The sequence below is a fragment of the Carcharodon carcharias genome, chromosome 5 (genome assembly GCF_017639515.1).
Source record: "Carcharodon carcharias isolate sCarCar2 chromosome 5, sCarCar2.pri, whole genome shotgun sequence".
Lineage (NCBI taxonomy): Eukaryota > Metazoa > Chordata > Chondrichthyes > Lamniformes > Lamnidae > Carcharodon > Carcharodon carcharias.
Genome location: NC_054471.1, coordinates 19,342,724 through 19,358,170, shown reverse-complemented (window position 1 = coordinate 19,358,170; position 15,447 = coordinate 19,342,724). Strand labels below are relative to the sequence as shown.

General features: G+C 46.6%; 1 protein-coding gene across 1 annotated transcript in view; it reads right to left on the bottom strand.

Moving 5' to 3' along the window:
• The window catches only part of LOC121278118 (dynein heavy chain 8, axonemal-like), a 2,067,071-nt gene that overhangs the window by 102,153 nt on the left and 1,949,471 nt on the right, over positions 1–15,447 (bottom strand). The window contains 1 exon segment of the mRNA XM_041188205.1: positions 6,307–6,462. Coding sequence (XP_041044139.1) covers positions 6,307–6,462 — 156 coding nt within the window.

Sequence of the window (15,447 nt, the reverse complement as noted above, 5' to 3'; positions counted from 1 at the left end):
AAGGTATTGGAGGTGTTGGCAGGCTTAAAAGTGGACAAATCTCCAGCTCCGGATGATATGTGACCCAGACTGCTGAGGGAGGCAAGGGAGGAGATCGCAAGGGCTCTGACCCAAATTTTTAATTCCTCTCTGTCCATGGGGGAGGTACCAGAGGACTGAGAACAACTAATGTGGTTCCGCTATTTAAGAAGGGTTGGAGAGATAAGCCAGGGAACTACAGACCAGTGAGTCTCACATCAGTGGTAGGGAAACTATTGGAGAAAATTCTGAAGGAGAGAATCTGTCTCCACTAGAAGAGGCAAGGTTTGATCAAGGATAGTCAGCATGGCTTTGTCAGAGAGAGGTCATGCCTAATAAATTTGATGGAATTTTTTGAGGAGGTGACCAGGTGTGTAGATGAGGGTAGTGTAGTTGATGTAATTTATATGGATTTCAGCAAAGCCTTTGACAAGATCCCTCATGGGAGACTTATAAAGAAGGCAAATGCACATGGGATACAGGGTAATTTGATAAGGTGGACTCAAAATTGGCTTAGTTGTAGGAGACAGTGGGTGATGACAGAAGGCAGCTTTAGTGACTAGAAGCCCGTGTCCAATGGCAGGGATCTGTGTTGGGTCCCCTATTATTCGTCAGTTATATAAACAACATAGATGACTATGTGGGGGGTAGAATTAGTAAGTTTGTGGATGACACAAAGATTGGCCGGGTGGTTAACATTGAGGTTGAGTGTCTTGGGCTACAGGAAGATATAGACGGGATGGTCAAATGGGCAGATAAGTGGCAGATGGAATTTAACCCTGAAAAGTGTGAGGTGATACACTTTGAATACTTCCTTGTCAAATTATTCCTTCCAATGAACGGCATGGCTCTAGGAAGTTCTGAGGAAAAAAGGACCTTGGTATGTGTGTCCATTGATCTCTGAAGGCAGAAGGCATGTTAGTGGGGTGGTGAAAAAGACATATGGGACACTTGCCTTTGTCAATCGAGGCATAGATTACAAAAGGAGGGAGGTCATGTTGGAGTTGTATAGAACCTTGGTGAGGCCACAGCTGGAGTAGTGTGTGCAGTTCTGGTCGCCACATTATAGGAAAGATGTGATTGCACTGGAGGGGGTGCAGAGGAGATTCACCAGGATGTTGCCTGGGATGAAACATTCAAGTTTATGAAGAGAGGTTGGAAAGACTTGGGTTATTTATCGTTGGAGCAGAGAAGTCTGAGGGGCGACCTGATCGAGGTGTACAGGTTTATGAGTGGCATGGACAGGGTGGATAGGGAGCAGCTGTTCCTCTTAGTTGAAGAGTCAGTCACGAGGGGACACAAGTTCAAGGTGAGGGGCAGGAGGTTTAGGGGGGATGTGAGGAAAAACGTTTTTACCCAGAGGGTGGTGACAGTCTGGGATGCGCTGCCTGGGAGGGTGGTGGAGGCGGGTTGCCTCACATCTTTTTAAAAGTACCTGGATGAGCACTTGGCACGTCATAACATTCAAGGCTGTGGGCCAAGTGCTGGTAAATGGGATTAGGTAGGTAGGTCAGGTGTTTCTCACATGTTGGTGCAGACTCGATGGGCCAAAGGGCCTCTTCTGCACTCTGTGATTTTGTGATTCTGTGAAATGGCACATAGTGCATGATGTTCACCAACAAATGTTCCTCTCAGGGATCGAGTATGGAGCCTACGGCCCTGGCATGTGGGTAGGCTAGCTGAAGGAACATTGGATCAAAGCATCCCTGGTGTCCCTGCCTGCCTGGAGGTTACCCAGGTCAGTGTCCAAGCCCTCAGCATTCTCCTGAGCATGCTTGTCCTTGGACTCACTACTGGTCTCATCATCTGTTGCCTGAGCAGCTGCGTCAAGATCTTCTTCTTCCTCCAGTGGGTCCCCCCTTTCCAGTGCCAGATGCAGCCATTAACAGTGACACACAACCTGGGGGGTATTGTAGTGCTGCCCCTGAACCATCCAGGCATCGGAAGCGCATCTTGAGAAGACCTATGGTTCTCTCTACCACTGCTCTTGTGGAGGCGTGGCTTCTGTTGTGACCTCTGTTGGGTGGAGGAGAGGCATCATGAGCCATCTTCTGAGGGGATAGCCCTTGTCACCCACAGCCAGTCATCCAGCTGGGCTGGAGCATTGCAGAGCTTCGGCACCTGGGAGTGTCTGAGGATGTAGGTGTCGTGGGAGCTGCCTGGGTACCTTGCACAGACTTGTTGAATCAGCATCCTGTGATCACACACTACCTGCACATTCATGGGGTGGAAGCCCTTCCTGTTGACAAAGGCACCGGGATCACCTGCTGGCACCTTGATGGCCACATGTACAGTCTATTGCACCCTGGATGCGGGCAGAAGCCAGCAATGGCTGCGAAGCCTCTGGCTCGCTGTGCCTGACTGGCCTCGTCCGTATGGTAATGAATGAAAGTCAATGCTTGATTGAACAGAGCTTCTGTCACCAGTTTGACGTAACTGTGGTGTGGACAGCTGATTGGGAGACTCCACAAAGATCCCCCACTGAGCCCTAGAAAGAGCCAGAGGCATAGAAGGTAAGGGCCACTGTGACCTTCAGCGCCACTGGCCTGGGGTGTCCACCCACACAGTCAGAGCTGATCTCAGGCCTGATCCTCTGACAGATGGAGATCACTGTCTCTCTTGAGAGGTAGAGCCTCCTTCGGCAATGCATCTCGGATATATTGAGGTAGCTGCATCGCTGCCTGTAAACTCTTGCAGCAGGATAGTGGCATCTTCTGCGGCCCCTTCCACCTTGGACTTCCTGTTGGCCCTGCACCCCTTGTGCCTATGCCTCTCCTCCCACAGGTCGCTCCCCTGGAGGCTGAATAGGGACACTTGGCCTCCTCTCCCTTCTGGCCCTCTCTTCCTCCTCAGAGGAAGTGCCTCTAGCAGAGACCACAATCCCCATTACCAGGGTAAGGGAAGATTGTCTGATACCTGGAAGGCCCCAAGTGGTATGAATTGGTATGAATCTTCTGGAGTCCTGAACTGAAGCCCCTTAAGCAGCTCTGAAGTGAAATGAAGACCTCCTGTTCATACAAGCAAGCAGCAGCAAGTCACAAGCTAAAGTACAAACTACTTGTATTAACAAGCCCACTCACCCCTCTTATCCCGTCCGTGGATGAGGTTTTTGAAAATGTGGCCTACCCACCTGCCCGTTGCGCCCATGCGACAGCCTGAAAATCGCACGGGCTACATAAACTTGGAGACAGTTGGTGTCTCAAGGGCCTTAACTGGCCTTTTAATTAATGGAGGGCGCGCCTCTGTCTTCATCGTACACCCGCCCAGCGAAATATCAGGAGGGTGCACGTTAACATCGGCAAGCTCGGCCGATGTCAACGCGCTTTATTTCTCACCTGGTTGTGTTAGGTGCACACCCGCATGCCGACCTAAAAATTCTGTTCCTGGCCTCCTCTCCTTTCTGTCCCTCTCTTCCTCTCCAGAAGAGGTGCCACCAGCGGAGAGCACCATCCCTATTACCAGGGCAGCAGAAGGCTGTCTGTTACCTGGAAGGGTCCACATGGTCTGAATCCTCCGGGGGCCTTGCAGATACCAAGGTGTCTTGAAATGAAGCCTGGAAATGCTAAGAATGAAGCCCTGAACAGTGATGAAACTGCCAAGTACCAATAAGTCACCAGCAGCAAACTATCTATCAAAGTCCTGACTACTCACACTGGTAATGCTGCTGACCCTTTTTATCCACCCTAGGATGAGGTTTTTGAAAATGTTGGCTGGACACCTGCTCGGTTTGCCCATGCAATGAGCGTGAAAGCGCATGGGCAATGAAAAATCGCCATCAATTGGACCGTTAAATTGCCCTTAAGTGGTCTGTTAATTAATGGTGGGCGTCGAGTGAAATATCATGCAAGTCTGCGATGATGTCAGGATGCTTGCCCGACATCATTGCGCACTATTTTATGCCCAATCAGGTAGGAGGCGCGTCTGCCCATGGGACGTAAAAGCCTGCTCAGAGAATGTTTTCTCTTGTCGGGAAGAGCATAAGTAGAGGCTGTCAATATATGATAGTCACCAAGGAATCCAACAGAGAATTCAGAAGAAACTTCTTCACCCAAGTGTGTGGAACTCATTTGGGTGAACCATGTCAGGTCAGAGGGTTTGTGAACTATGGGGGACACCTGTTCTGGAGCTGGAAACCTGTAAACAGGTTTTTCTTTCTACAGATGCTTTAAGACCTGCTGAGATTTTCCAGCATTTTCTGTTTTTGTTTCAGATTTACAGCATCTGCAGAATTTTGCTTTTAAGTTTAAAAGTTATTGCAAAGTAGATGCTGTCCAATAATCAGCGTATTTTTAATGCATTGACTGATGATAGGAATTTGCTCTTAAAAGGTAAGTGACCATTATATTGACAAGCATTCTGAAAGTGTTCCGGTACATTCGAGTACATCACCTGGTAGAAAAAAGTACTCTTCTCTGTTCAACAGCATGGAGGTGTGTCATTCAGACCTTGTGCTTTAATCTTTACATTATTTCACAGTCCAGCCTTTTGAATCAGTGGAGCAGTCCAGGCTTTTGTTCAGCCTTTTGAATCAGTAGAGTAGATGACTATCTGTTCTAATATTTCAAAAAAGGCTATAATGGATTCAGCTCTAGTTGTTGACAGAGCTATGCTTTGGAATTCTATTATGAATGCTTGGCCGAGTTCCAGCTCCAACCCATTAATGGATTTATCTCAGCAGGGGTTGTTGAGACAATTGTCAAGGAGACTATGAGCTTTGTTTTGATTGACAGTTTTCTGAGCAGTTAATAGGATTCAAGTGTTTTTAAGAAGCCTTTGGTGGCTGTTTGTTCATTTTGACATTTTTATGAATATTTAAGAGCACTTTTCAAGTGCAGTTTGAATGGTTGCATGTTTAATTGACAGTTTATGAGCTCCCAAATGGATTAAAGTTTTGTGAAGAGGTTTCTGAATGGTTGTTTGTTTATTTTGACATTTTTATGAACATCTCAAAGATGGCCAGAAGGTGGGAACAATATGGGTAGAGTTAAGGAACTGCAATGGATTCAAGACTCTGTTGGGAGTTGTCTACAGATTTCCTGATAACTGAGATATAGTGGGAGGATGTACAAATAAAAAGATCAGGACAGCATGACAGAAACAATAGGAGATTTTAATTTTTATCTTGTCTGGGAGAAGCAGAACAGCTCAAGTAGTAAAGGCAATTAATTCTAGAATCTTTTTGGACCAATTATTTGAAATGAGGCATGATTTTTGCTTCCGTACCTGGTGGAAACTAGGACAGAAAAGTGTTGATTATAGTGGGTGGGGTGGCGGGGGCGAGCAATTACAATCTAGAGCTAGAAGAGGCCGAAACAGATGTATTTTAAACTTTTTAAACTTTCCCTGTGGTGCCAGGAGCAGGAGTGCTCTTCTGGACTCCATAGGAAGGATTGAGATGACTGTGGTGCCTCAGGCTCTGCCATCTCCTGTAAGACCCTCCCGAAATCCCTTCCCTGCAATTTAACTTAACCAGCTAATGGCTCTTTTAGTGCTGCCTGCCACCAACCAGCTTTGGCTTCCTGCTTAATAAAAGCAAAATACAGTGGTTGCTGGAAATCTGAAACAAAAACAAAAATTGCTGGAAAAACTCAGCAGGTCTGACAGCATCTGTGGAGAGAAAGACAGAGTTAATGTTTCGAGTCCAGATGACTCTTCTTCAGAACTAAAGAGAAGTTGAAATGCAGTGAAACATATACTGTTTAATGGGGGTGGGACAGATGAAGCTGGATAGAAGGCCAGTGATAGGTGGAGGCAAAGGAGAGATTGCAAAAGGTGTCATAAACAAAAGGTCGAAGGGGTGTTGATGGAGGTGATACTGGTTAAAGGAGGTGCTAATGGTTACATTAAGAGTAGAAAGCAGGATAGGCAAGTGACAGAAAGCCCTAACGGGGGTGGTGTGGGGTTTCTATCTTGAGTCATTTGGACTCAAAACATTAACTGTCTTTCTCTCCATAGATGCTGTCAGACCTGCTGAGTTTTTCCAGCAATTTTTGTTTTTGGCTTCCTGCTTGTTCGATTTAATGATGCATGTTGAAAGAAGTACCCTAATGACTTTAGGTAAGCTCACTGCTGCCTGCTCAGAAGAGCAGGTTAAATAGAAGACGGGTTGTCAGTGACTAATGGCTAACCACTCAGTTTCTACCTCATGAGTATAGTTAACATCACCCCTTAAGTTCCACAGTATGAAATCTTGTGCCTTCAGAGATGTGGTCAATCACACTCACTGAATGAGTATATTTCTAGAATATATGATCAGAGTATAGGACAATCAGGCCTGGGTTCTATTACCTGGACAGTGGTGTGCAGGAAAGCGACTGCATATAGTAGTGGTTTCCACATGGGTAGGTTTGAATATTCTATTTGGTCTTGAGAGATCCCACTAAATGTTCTTTTCAGTCCTGCCCGCGCTCCCTGAGGAGGTTCATTGGTGTACATGATGGATGTCTGTAAAATAGACAATGATGATTTCAAAAGCAAGGTAATGCAGATGCTGAAAATCTGAAATAAAAATGCCGGAGACACAAAGCAGGTCAGGCAGAATCTGTGGAGAGACAAACAGAGTTAAATTTTCAGATCCTTTGGGAAGCTTTTAAAGAGTGAGATCCAGGGCTAGAGAGAGAAATTATGGGCTCAGGTGCTTCTCCTGTTTCGGGCCCCTTAGCCTGCACCAACCACACCCCCACCACCTTCACTACCACTTTAACCCTCTCCCTCATATCCTTTGGGTGCCCAGAATTTGGTACTGTAGTCACAGTGGGGTTGAACAGTTTTGTATAAGTTTAGAAAAACTTCTTAGATTTTGTACTCTATGCCTCAATTTGTAAAACCCATCGAAAGTTCAGGTTTCAGTATGATACTTTTCAACTATGGCCTTTCATATTGTGCAATCCGCTCCACTTCTTTGAACCTGGCCCACAGCAAGATCCAGATAGCAACATTCAAAAGACTTGAACCTCACAAGCACTGCAGACAACAATCCTATTACAGATGATAATATCTTGATCTAACAGTGACATATTGATTGGCACATGACTCCTGGTTTCAGTTCCAAGTTTAAAAATGGAATAACCTTCCAGCAAATTAGCGCCAACCAATTCACTTGTAATGATGTGTAGGAAGTACCTGCACAGGAGAGTGAAAGCATGACCAAGGGCAGGCTACATCACCCAGAATGCACCCTGGCTGTCAAAACAAATGGCCTCATGGACTGGGGCTCTCACTTCAGGATAATTGGATCTTGAGCAGGAACTGGAACTTTTTCCTGGAGCAGAGCATGGCCCCATGCTTATTTGTGAGTACATTGAGGCGTGAAGTGTCCACTTGAGAGAGGGGTGGTACTGAAGTAAAGGCAAAGGCAAAAGCTGCGAGCTGAGCATGGGCCCCCTCTCCCATGCCCCAGTGCTTTTCTGCTTGTGCAACTCCTCTCCTGGGCTTTAGTGGGATCCTCATGCTTGTGGCCATTCTCAATGAAAGGCTTGTGCTTGCAGGATTTCTTCTGACAGCCTGAATTCACTGCACTGAGGGTCATTTCCAATTTTTTAGAAGTGCTTTCAAATACTATGAAGTTTGTTGACATTCATCTCAACTTTCCTGCAGGTTTTCGCTGCAGCATGTGTAACAGTAATATGGATCTCTGATAAGTAACAGGAGCAGCTGCACCAAGAGCCGCTGCACCAGGAGCACACCAACAGCCACAGCTATAGCACCAATGGTCAAGGAGTAGTATTAATGATTAAGAATGAAATCACTTCAATGATAAAAGAGGATATAATGAGCAGTGAGCAGAAAAATAATAAAAATAAGGATGTTAAGGATGTTTTGCTTCAGTTATACAGGGCATTGGTGAGACCGCATCTCAAATACTGTGTGCAGTTTTAGTCTTCTTATTTGAGGAAGGATGTAAATGCATTGGAGGTAGTTCAAAGGAGGTTTACTAAATTGATACCGGGAATTAAGCAGGTTGTCTTATGAGGGAAGGTTGGTAGACTGGGCTTGTTTACACTGGAGTTTAGAAGAGTGAGGGGTGAGTTGATTGAAGTATATAAGATCCTGACTGCTCTTCACAAGGTGGATGTGGAAAGGATGTTTCCTCTTGTGGGTGAGTCCAAATCTAGGGGGCACTGTTTTAAAATTAGGAGTCACCCTTATAAGACAGAGATGAGGAGAAATTTTTTTCTCTCAGAGGGTTGTGCGGCTTTGGAACTCTCTGCCTCAGAAGGTGGTGGAGGTGGGTCATTGAATATTTTTAATATGGAGGTAGATAGAGTCTTGTTAGGCAACGGAATCAAAGGTTATGGCCCACATTTGCTGTGCCGGTAGGTGATGATGGCAGGGGACAGCACCAGTCAGGGAAATTTGTTGACACCCTTGGGTCCCTTCGGGGCAGAGAGTGGTGTCCTTGACAGGCTTGTGCAGGCAAAACCAGAGGCCATGAGTGTGAGCTTAAAAGTGGGTAGAAGAATCAGGAGCCGGAGGGAATAGCCTGAGGTCTATATCCATGCCTGGAGAACCAGTGAGGGAAACTAGAGCATACATCGAGCTGTTAGAGAAGCAGGAGGACAGTGGGGACAGAATCCCCTTGAGTCTGAGAAGCTCCGAGATGCTGCAGATAACTATCTGATATGGGCGATAAATGCTGGCCTAGCCATGGACAGCCACATCCTGTGGACAAGTTGAAAAAAAAAATCATCAAGCATCCCTTCGGAAGAAGACTGGTGGTGCACAGTTGAGCTTGTGAACTTGTCCCTCCGAATCGATGTCCTGGATTCTTCCTTCAGGCTAACGAAGGAAATGCCGTTGAAAATTCACTTAGCTGAAGCAGTGAGGGATGAACATAAGCCATAGGAGCAGAAATTAGGCCATTCGGCCCATCGAGTCTGCTCTGCCATTCAATCATGGTTGATAAGTTTCTCAACCCCATTCTCCTGCCTTCTCCCTGTAACCTTTGATCCCCTTATCAATCAAGAACCTATCTACCTCCATCTTAAATACACTCAATGACCTGGCCTCCACAGCCTTCTGTGGCAATGAATTCCATAGATTCACCACTCTCTGGCTAAAGAAGTTTCTCCTCATCTCTATTCTAAAAGGTCTTCCCTTTACTCTGAGGCTGTGCCCGGATCCTAGTCTCTCCTACTAATGGAAACATCTTCCCTACGTCCACTCTATCCAGGCCTTTCAGTATTCCATAAATTTCAATCAGATCCCCCCTCATCCTTCTAAACTCCATCGAGTATAGACCCAGAGTCCTCAAACGTTCCTCATATGTTAAGCCTTTCATTCCTGGGATCGTTCTCGTGAACCTCTGCTAGACCCTCTCCAGGGCCAGAACACTCTTTCTGAGATACGGGGCCCAAAATTGCTCACAATATTCTAAATGTGATCTGACCAGAGCCTTATAAAGCCTCAGCAGCACATCCCAGCTTTTATATTCTAGTACTCTCGAAATAAATGCCAACATTGCATTTGCCTTCCTAACCACTTACACAATCTGCAAGTTAACCTTAAGAGAATCCTGGACTAGGACTCCCAAGTCCCTTTGCACTCCAGATTTCTGAATTCTCTCCCCATTTAGAAAACAGTCTTTGCCTCTATTCTTCCTACCAAAGTGCATGACTTTACACTTCCCCACGTTGTATTCCATCTGCCACTTTGCCCATTCTCCTAACCTGTCCAATCCTTCTGCAGCCTCCCCGCCTCCTCAATACTACCTGTCGCTCCACCTATCTTTGTATCATCTGCAAAGTTAGCCAGGATGCTCTCAGTTCCTTCATCTAGATCATTAATGTATAAAGTGAAAAGTTGTGGTCCCAACACTGACCCCTGCGGAACTCCACTAGTCACCGACAACCATCCTGAGAAGGATCCCCTTATCCCCACTCTCTGCCTCCTGCCAGACAGCCAAACTTCTATCCATGCTAGTACCTTGCCTCTAACACCATGGGCTCTTATCTTACTGAGCAGCCTCCTGTGTGGCACCTTGCCAAAGGCCTTCTGGAAGTCCAAGTAGATAACATCCATTGGCTCTCCTTTGTCTAACCTACTCGTTACCTCCTCAAAGAATTCTAACAGATTTGTCAGGCATGACCTGCCCTTGATGAAACCATGCTGACTTTGCCCTATTCTATCGTGCACTTCCAAGTATTCTGAAATCTCATCCTTAATAATGGACTCTAAAATCTTACCAACGACGCGGTCAGGCTAATCGGCCTGTAAATTCCCGTCTTTTGCCTCACTCCTTTCTTAAACAGGGGTGTTACATTAGCAATTTTCCAGTCCTCTGGGACCCTCCCTGACTCCAGTGATTCCTGAAAGATCACCACTAACACCTCCACGATCTCTTCAGCTATCTCCTTCAGAACTCTGGGGTGTAATCCATCTGGTCCAGGTGATTTATCCACCTTCAGACCTTTCAGTTTTCCTAGCACCTTCTCCTTGGTAATGGCCACCATACTCACCTCTGCACCCCGACTCTCTCGAACTTTGGGGATGTTACTCGTGTCTTCCACCGTGAAGACTGACGCAAAGTACCTATTCAGTTCCTCCGCCATTTCTTTGTTCCCCACTACTAGTTCTCCAGCGTCATTTTACAGCGGCCCAATATCCACTTTTGCCTCTCTCTTACCCTTTTATATATCTAAAAAAACTCTTGCAATCTTCTTTTATATTACTGGCTAGTTTACCCTCATATTTAATCTTCTCCCTCCTTATTTCTTTTTTAGGTGTCCTCTGTTGGTCTTTGTAGGCTTCCCAATTCCCCAATCCACTGCTCTTTGCCGCATTGTATCCTTTCTCTTTAGCTTTTATGCTGTCCCTGACGTCCCTTGTCAGTCATGGTTGCCTCGTCCTCCCTTTAGTATGCTTCTTCTTCCTAGGGATGAATTTTTGCTGTGTCTTCCAAATTACTCCCAGAAACTCCTGCCATTGCTGTTCCACTGTCTTTCCTGCTAGGCTCATCTCCCAGTCAAATCTGGCCAGCTCCTCCCTCATGCCTCTGTAGCTGCCTTTATTCAATTGTAATACCGTTACATCTGATTCCAGCTTTTTCCTCGCAAATTGCTGGGTAAAATAATATGGTCACTTTCTCCTAAGATTCCTTCACCTTAAGCTCCCTTATAAAATCTGCCTCATTACACATCACTAAATCTAGAATTGCCTGTTCCCTAGTGCGCTCCACCACAAGCTGCTCCAAAAAGCCATCTCGTAGACATTCCACAAATTCCTTTACTTGGGATCCACTACCAACCTGATTTTCTCAATCTACCTGCACATTGAAATCCCGCATTATCGCTGTAACCTTGCCTTTCTTACATGCCTTTTCTATCTCCTGGTGTATCTTGTGCCCCACATCCTGACAACTGTTCGGAGGCCTGTACATAACTCCCATTATGGTTTTTTTCACCTTTGCGGTTCCTTAACTCTACCCACACAGATTCTATATCATCTGACCCTACATCATTTCTTGCTATTGATTTAATTTAATGTCTTATTAACAAAGCAACCCCACCCCCTCTGCCAACCTGCCTATCTTTTCGATAGGATGTATATCCTTGGATATTTAGCTCCTAGTCCTGATCCCCTTGCAGCCATGTCTCCGTAATGCCCACCACATCATAACTGCCAATTTCAATCTGCGCCACAAGCTCATTTACCTTATTTCGTATACTGCGTGCATTCAGATACAACACCTTCAGTCTTGTATTTCCTGTCCCCTTTCTCATTGTTATCCATTTATCTGATGTGCTTGAAGTTAGATTCCTAGCCCTTTCCAAACACTCTGTCCTATTTTGTGTTCTGGAGACCTTAATAGCCTCTCCTGGGCTCTCCTTTCTTTTAAGTTTTTTCATAATTTTCCATGAAGTTGCATCCACTCCCCCACATGCTAACCTGCTGCTTTGTTTCCCATTTGACTAATTGACTACTTCTTGGAGTTTTACCCTTCCCTTCCCCCCACCAACTTTCTAGCTTAAAGTCCTGTTGACCCCCCTATTTACCCTTTTCGCTGGAACATTGGTCCCAGATCGGTTCAGGTGGAGACTGTCCCAATGGTACAGATCCCTCCTGTTCCAATACTGATGCCAGTGCCCCATGAAATGGAACCCCTCTTTCCCGCACCACTCCTTTAGCCATGTGTTTACTTCCCTTATTCTCGCGTCCCTATGCTAATTTGCACGTGGCTCGGTTAGTAATCCAGAGATTATAATGCTTGAGGACCTGTTCTTTAATTTAGTTCCTAGTTTCTGATAATCCCCAAACAGGTCCTCTTTCCTAGCCTTACCTATGTTATTTGTCCCATTGTGGACCACGACAACTAGATCCTCCCCCACCCTCTCCAATATCCTTTCAAGCCGGTCAGAGATGTCCCTCACCCTGGCACCGGGCAGGCAACATACCATACGGGACTCTCGATCCTGCTTCCAAAGGACGCTATCAATTCCCCTAATTATAGAATCCCCTACAACTATCACTTGTCTTTTTGCTCCCCCCTCTTGAATGGTCTCCTGTGCCACGGTGCCGTGGTCAGCTGGCTCATCCTCCCTACAGCCCTGTTCCTCATCCACACAGGGAGCAAGTACCTCGTACCTGTTGGACAAGGTCAAGAGCTGAGGCTCATTTGTTCCTGAACACAAGATCCCTCTACCTGCCTCACTTGCGGTCACTCCCTGCTGACCCTGACCACTGACCGAACTTGAGGTACTTAATCTACCAGGTGTGACCGCCTCCTGAAACAAAGGTAACTCTCCCCCTCCCGGCTGCTTCAGTACCTTAGAAGTCGCGAATGGTGCTGAACATTGTGCAATCATCAGTGAACATCCCCACTTCTGACCTTATGATAGAATGAAGGTCATTGATGAAGCAGCTGAAGATGGTTGGGCCGAGATCATGACCCTGAGGAACTCCTGCAGCGATGTCCTGGGACTGAAATGATTGACCTCGAACAACCACAACCATCTTCCTTTGTGCTAGGTATGACTCCAACCAGTGGAGAGCTTTTCCCCTGATTCCCATTGACTCCAGTTTTGCTAGGTCTCCTTGATGCCACAATCGGTCAAATGCTGCCTTGATATCAAAGGCAGTGACCCTCACCTCACCTCGGGAGTTCAGCTGTTTTGTCCATGTTTGGACTAAGGCTGCTATAAGGTTAGGAACTGAGTGGCCCTGGCAAAACCCAAGCTGAGTGTCAATGAGCAGGTTATTGCGAAGTAAGTGCCGCTTGATCACACTGTTGACGACCTCTTCCATCATCTACTGGTGATCGAGAGTAAAATGATAGGTTGGATTTATCCTGCATTTTGAGGACAGGACATACCTGGCCAATTTTCTGGTAGATGCCAGTGTTGTAGCTGTGCTGGAACAGTTTGGCTCGAGCGCGGCTAGTTCTGGTGCACAAGTCTTCAGTACTATTATTGCAATGTTATCAGGGCCCATAGCCTTTGCAGTATCCAGTGTCTTCAACCATTTCTTTATATCACGTGGGGTGAATCGAATTGGATGGAGACCGACATCTGTAATGCTGGGGACCTCCAGTGGAGTCTGAGATGGATCACCCGCTCAGCACTTCTGGCTGAAGATTGTTGCAAATGTGCCAGCCTCATCTTTTGCACTAATGTGCTGGGCTCCCCCATCATTGAGGATGGGGATGTTTGTGGACATTTCCTCCTTCAGTGAGTCGTTTAATTGTCCACCACTATTCACGAGTGGATGTGGCAGGAGTGCAGAACTTAGAACTGATCTGTTGGTTGTGGGATTGCTTAGCTTTGTCTGTCACTTGCTGCTTATGCTGCTTGGCACACAAGTAGTCTTGTGTTGTAGCTTCATCAGGCTGACGCCTCATTTTTAGGTATGCCTGGTGCTGCTCCTGGCATGCCCTCCTGCACTCTTCACTGAACCAGGGCTGATACCTTGGCTTGATGGTAATTGTAGATTGGGGTATATGCCGGGCCACAAGGTTACAGATTGTGGCTGAGTACAATTCTGCTTTTGCTGATGGCCCATAGTGGCTCATGGATGCCTGGTCTTGAGTTGCTATATCTATTCAAAACCTATCCCATTTAGCATGGTGGTAGTGCCACACAACACAATGGAGGGTATCCTCAATATGAAGGCGGGATTTTGTTTACACAATGACTGTGTGGTGGTCACTCCTACCGATACTGTTATGAACTGATGCATCTGTGGCAGGCAGGTTGTTGAGGATGAGGTTAAGTAGGCTTATCCCTTTTGTTGGTTCCCTCACCACCTGCCACAGACCCAGTCGAGCAGCGATGTCCCTTAGGACTCGGACAGCCCAGTCAGTAGTCGTGCTACCGAGCTACTCTTGGTGATGGACACTGAATTCTCCCACCCAGAGTACATTCTGCACCCTTGCCACCCTCAGTGCTTCCTTCAAGTGGTGTTCAATATGGAAGAGCACTGATTCATCAGCTGAGGGGCAGGGGCAGGGGGCAGTGGTGGTAGGGGATGCTGTACATGGTAATCAGCAGGAGGTTTCCTTGCCCATGTTTAACCTGATGCCATGAGACCTCATGAGGCCCAGAGTCAATTTTGTGGAGTCCCAGGGCAACTTCCTCTCGACCGTATACCACTGTGCTGCCACCCCTGCAGGACAGGACATACCCAGGGATGGTTTTGGTGGTGTTTGGGACATTGTAGGGTTATGATTCTATGATTACGACCACGTCAGGCTGTTGATTGACTAGTCTGTGGGACAGGTCTTTTGGCACAAGCCTCCCAGATGTTCGTGAGGTGGACTTTGCAGGCTTGACAGGGCTGGGGGTGCTGTTGGTTGATGCTGGGTGATCCGTTCGGTTTCATTCCTTTTTGCATACTTTGTAGCAGCTTGTTATAACTGAGTGGCTTGCTAGGCCATTTCAGGGGGCATATCATTGCTGTGGGTCTGGAGTCACATGTAGGCCAGACCAGGTAAGGACAGCAGATTTCATTCTCTAAAGGGCATTAGTGAACCAGATAGGTTTTTACAACATCGACAAGGTTTCATGGTCATCATAACCGAGACTATCTTTTTAATTGCAGGTTTATTAACTGAATTTAAATTCCACCAGCTGCCATGGTGGGATTCAGACCCGTCCCACCAGGGCATTATCCTGGGCCTCTGGATTACTAGTCCAGTGATATTACCACTGTGCCACCACCTCCCCTTAGACAATGAGACGATCCACACAGTACGAGAGTGCCCTGACCTAACACAGGTTCCTTGCTTGAGCTGGCTACTCTAAGCTATGCACAACCTACTGAGGAAACCAAAAAGCATTGAAGGAGCTGTTGGGAAAAGACGCATCAGGAATGATACTTCACAGAGCATCACGTTTGGCTGGACTCAAACATGTGAAGACTCCTTTCGCACTTTTAAACAGAAGCTCATCTCATCACCTGTGCTTAGTTACCCAGACTTACACCTCCCTTTGACAC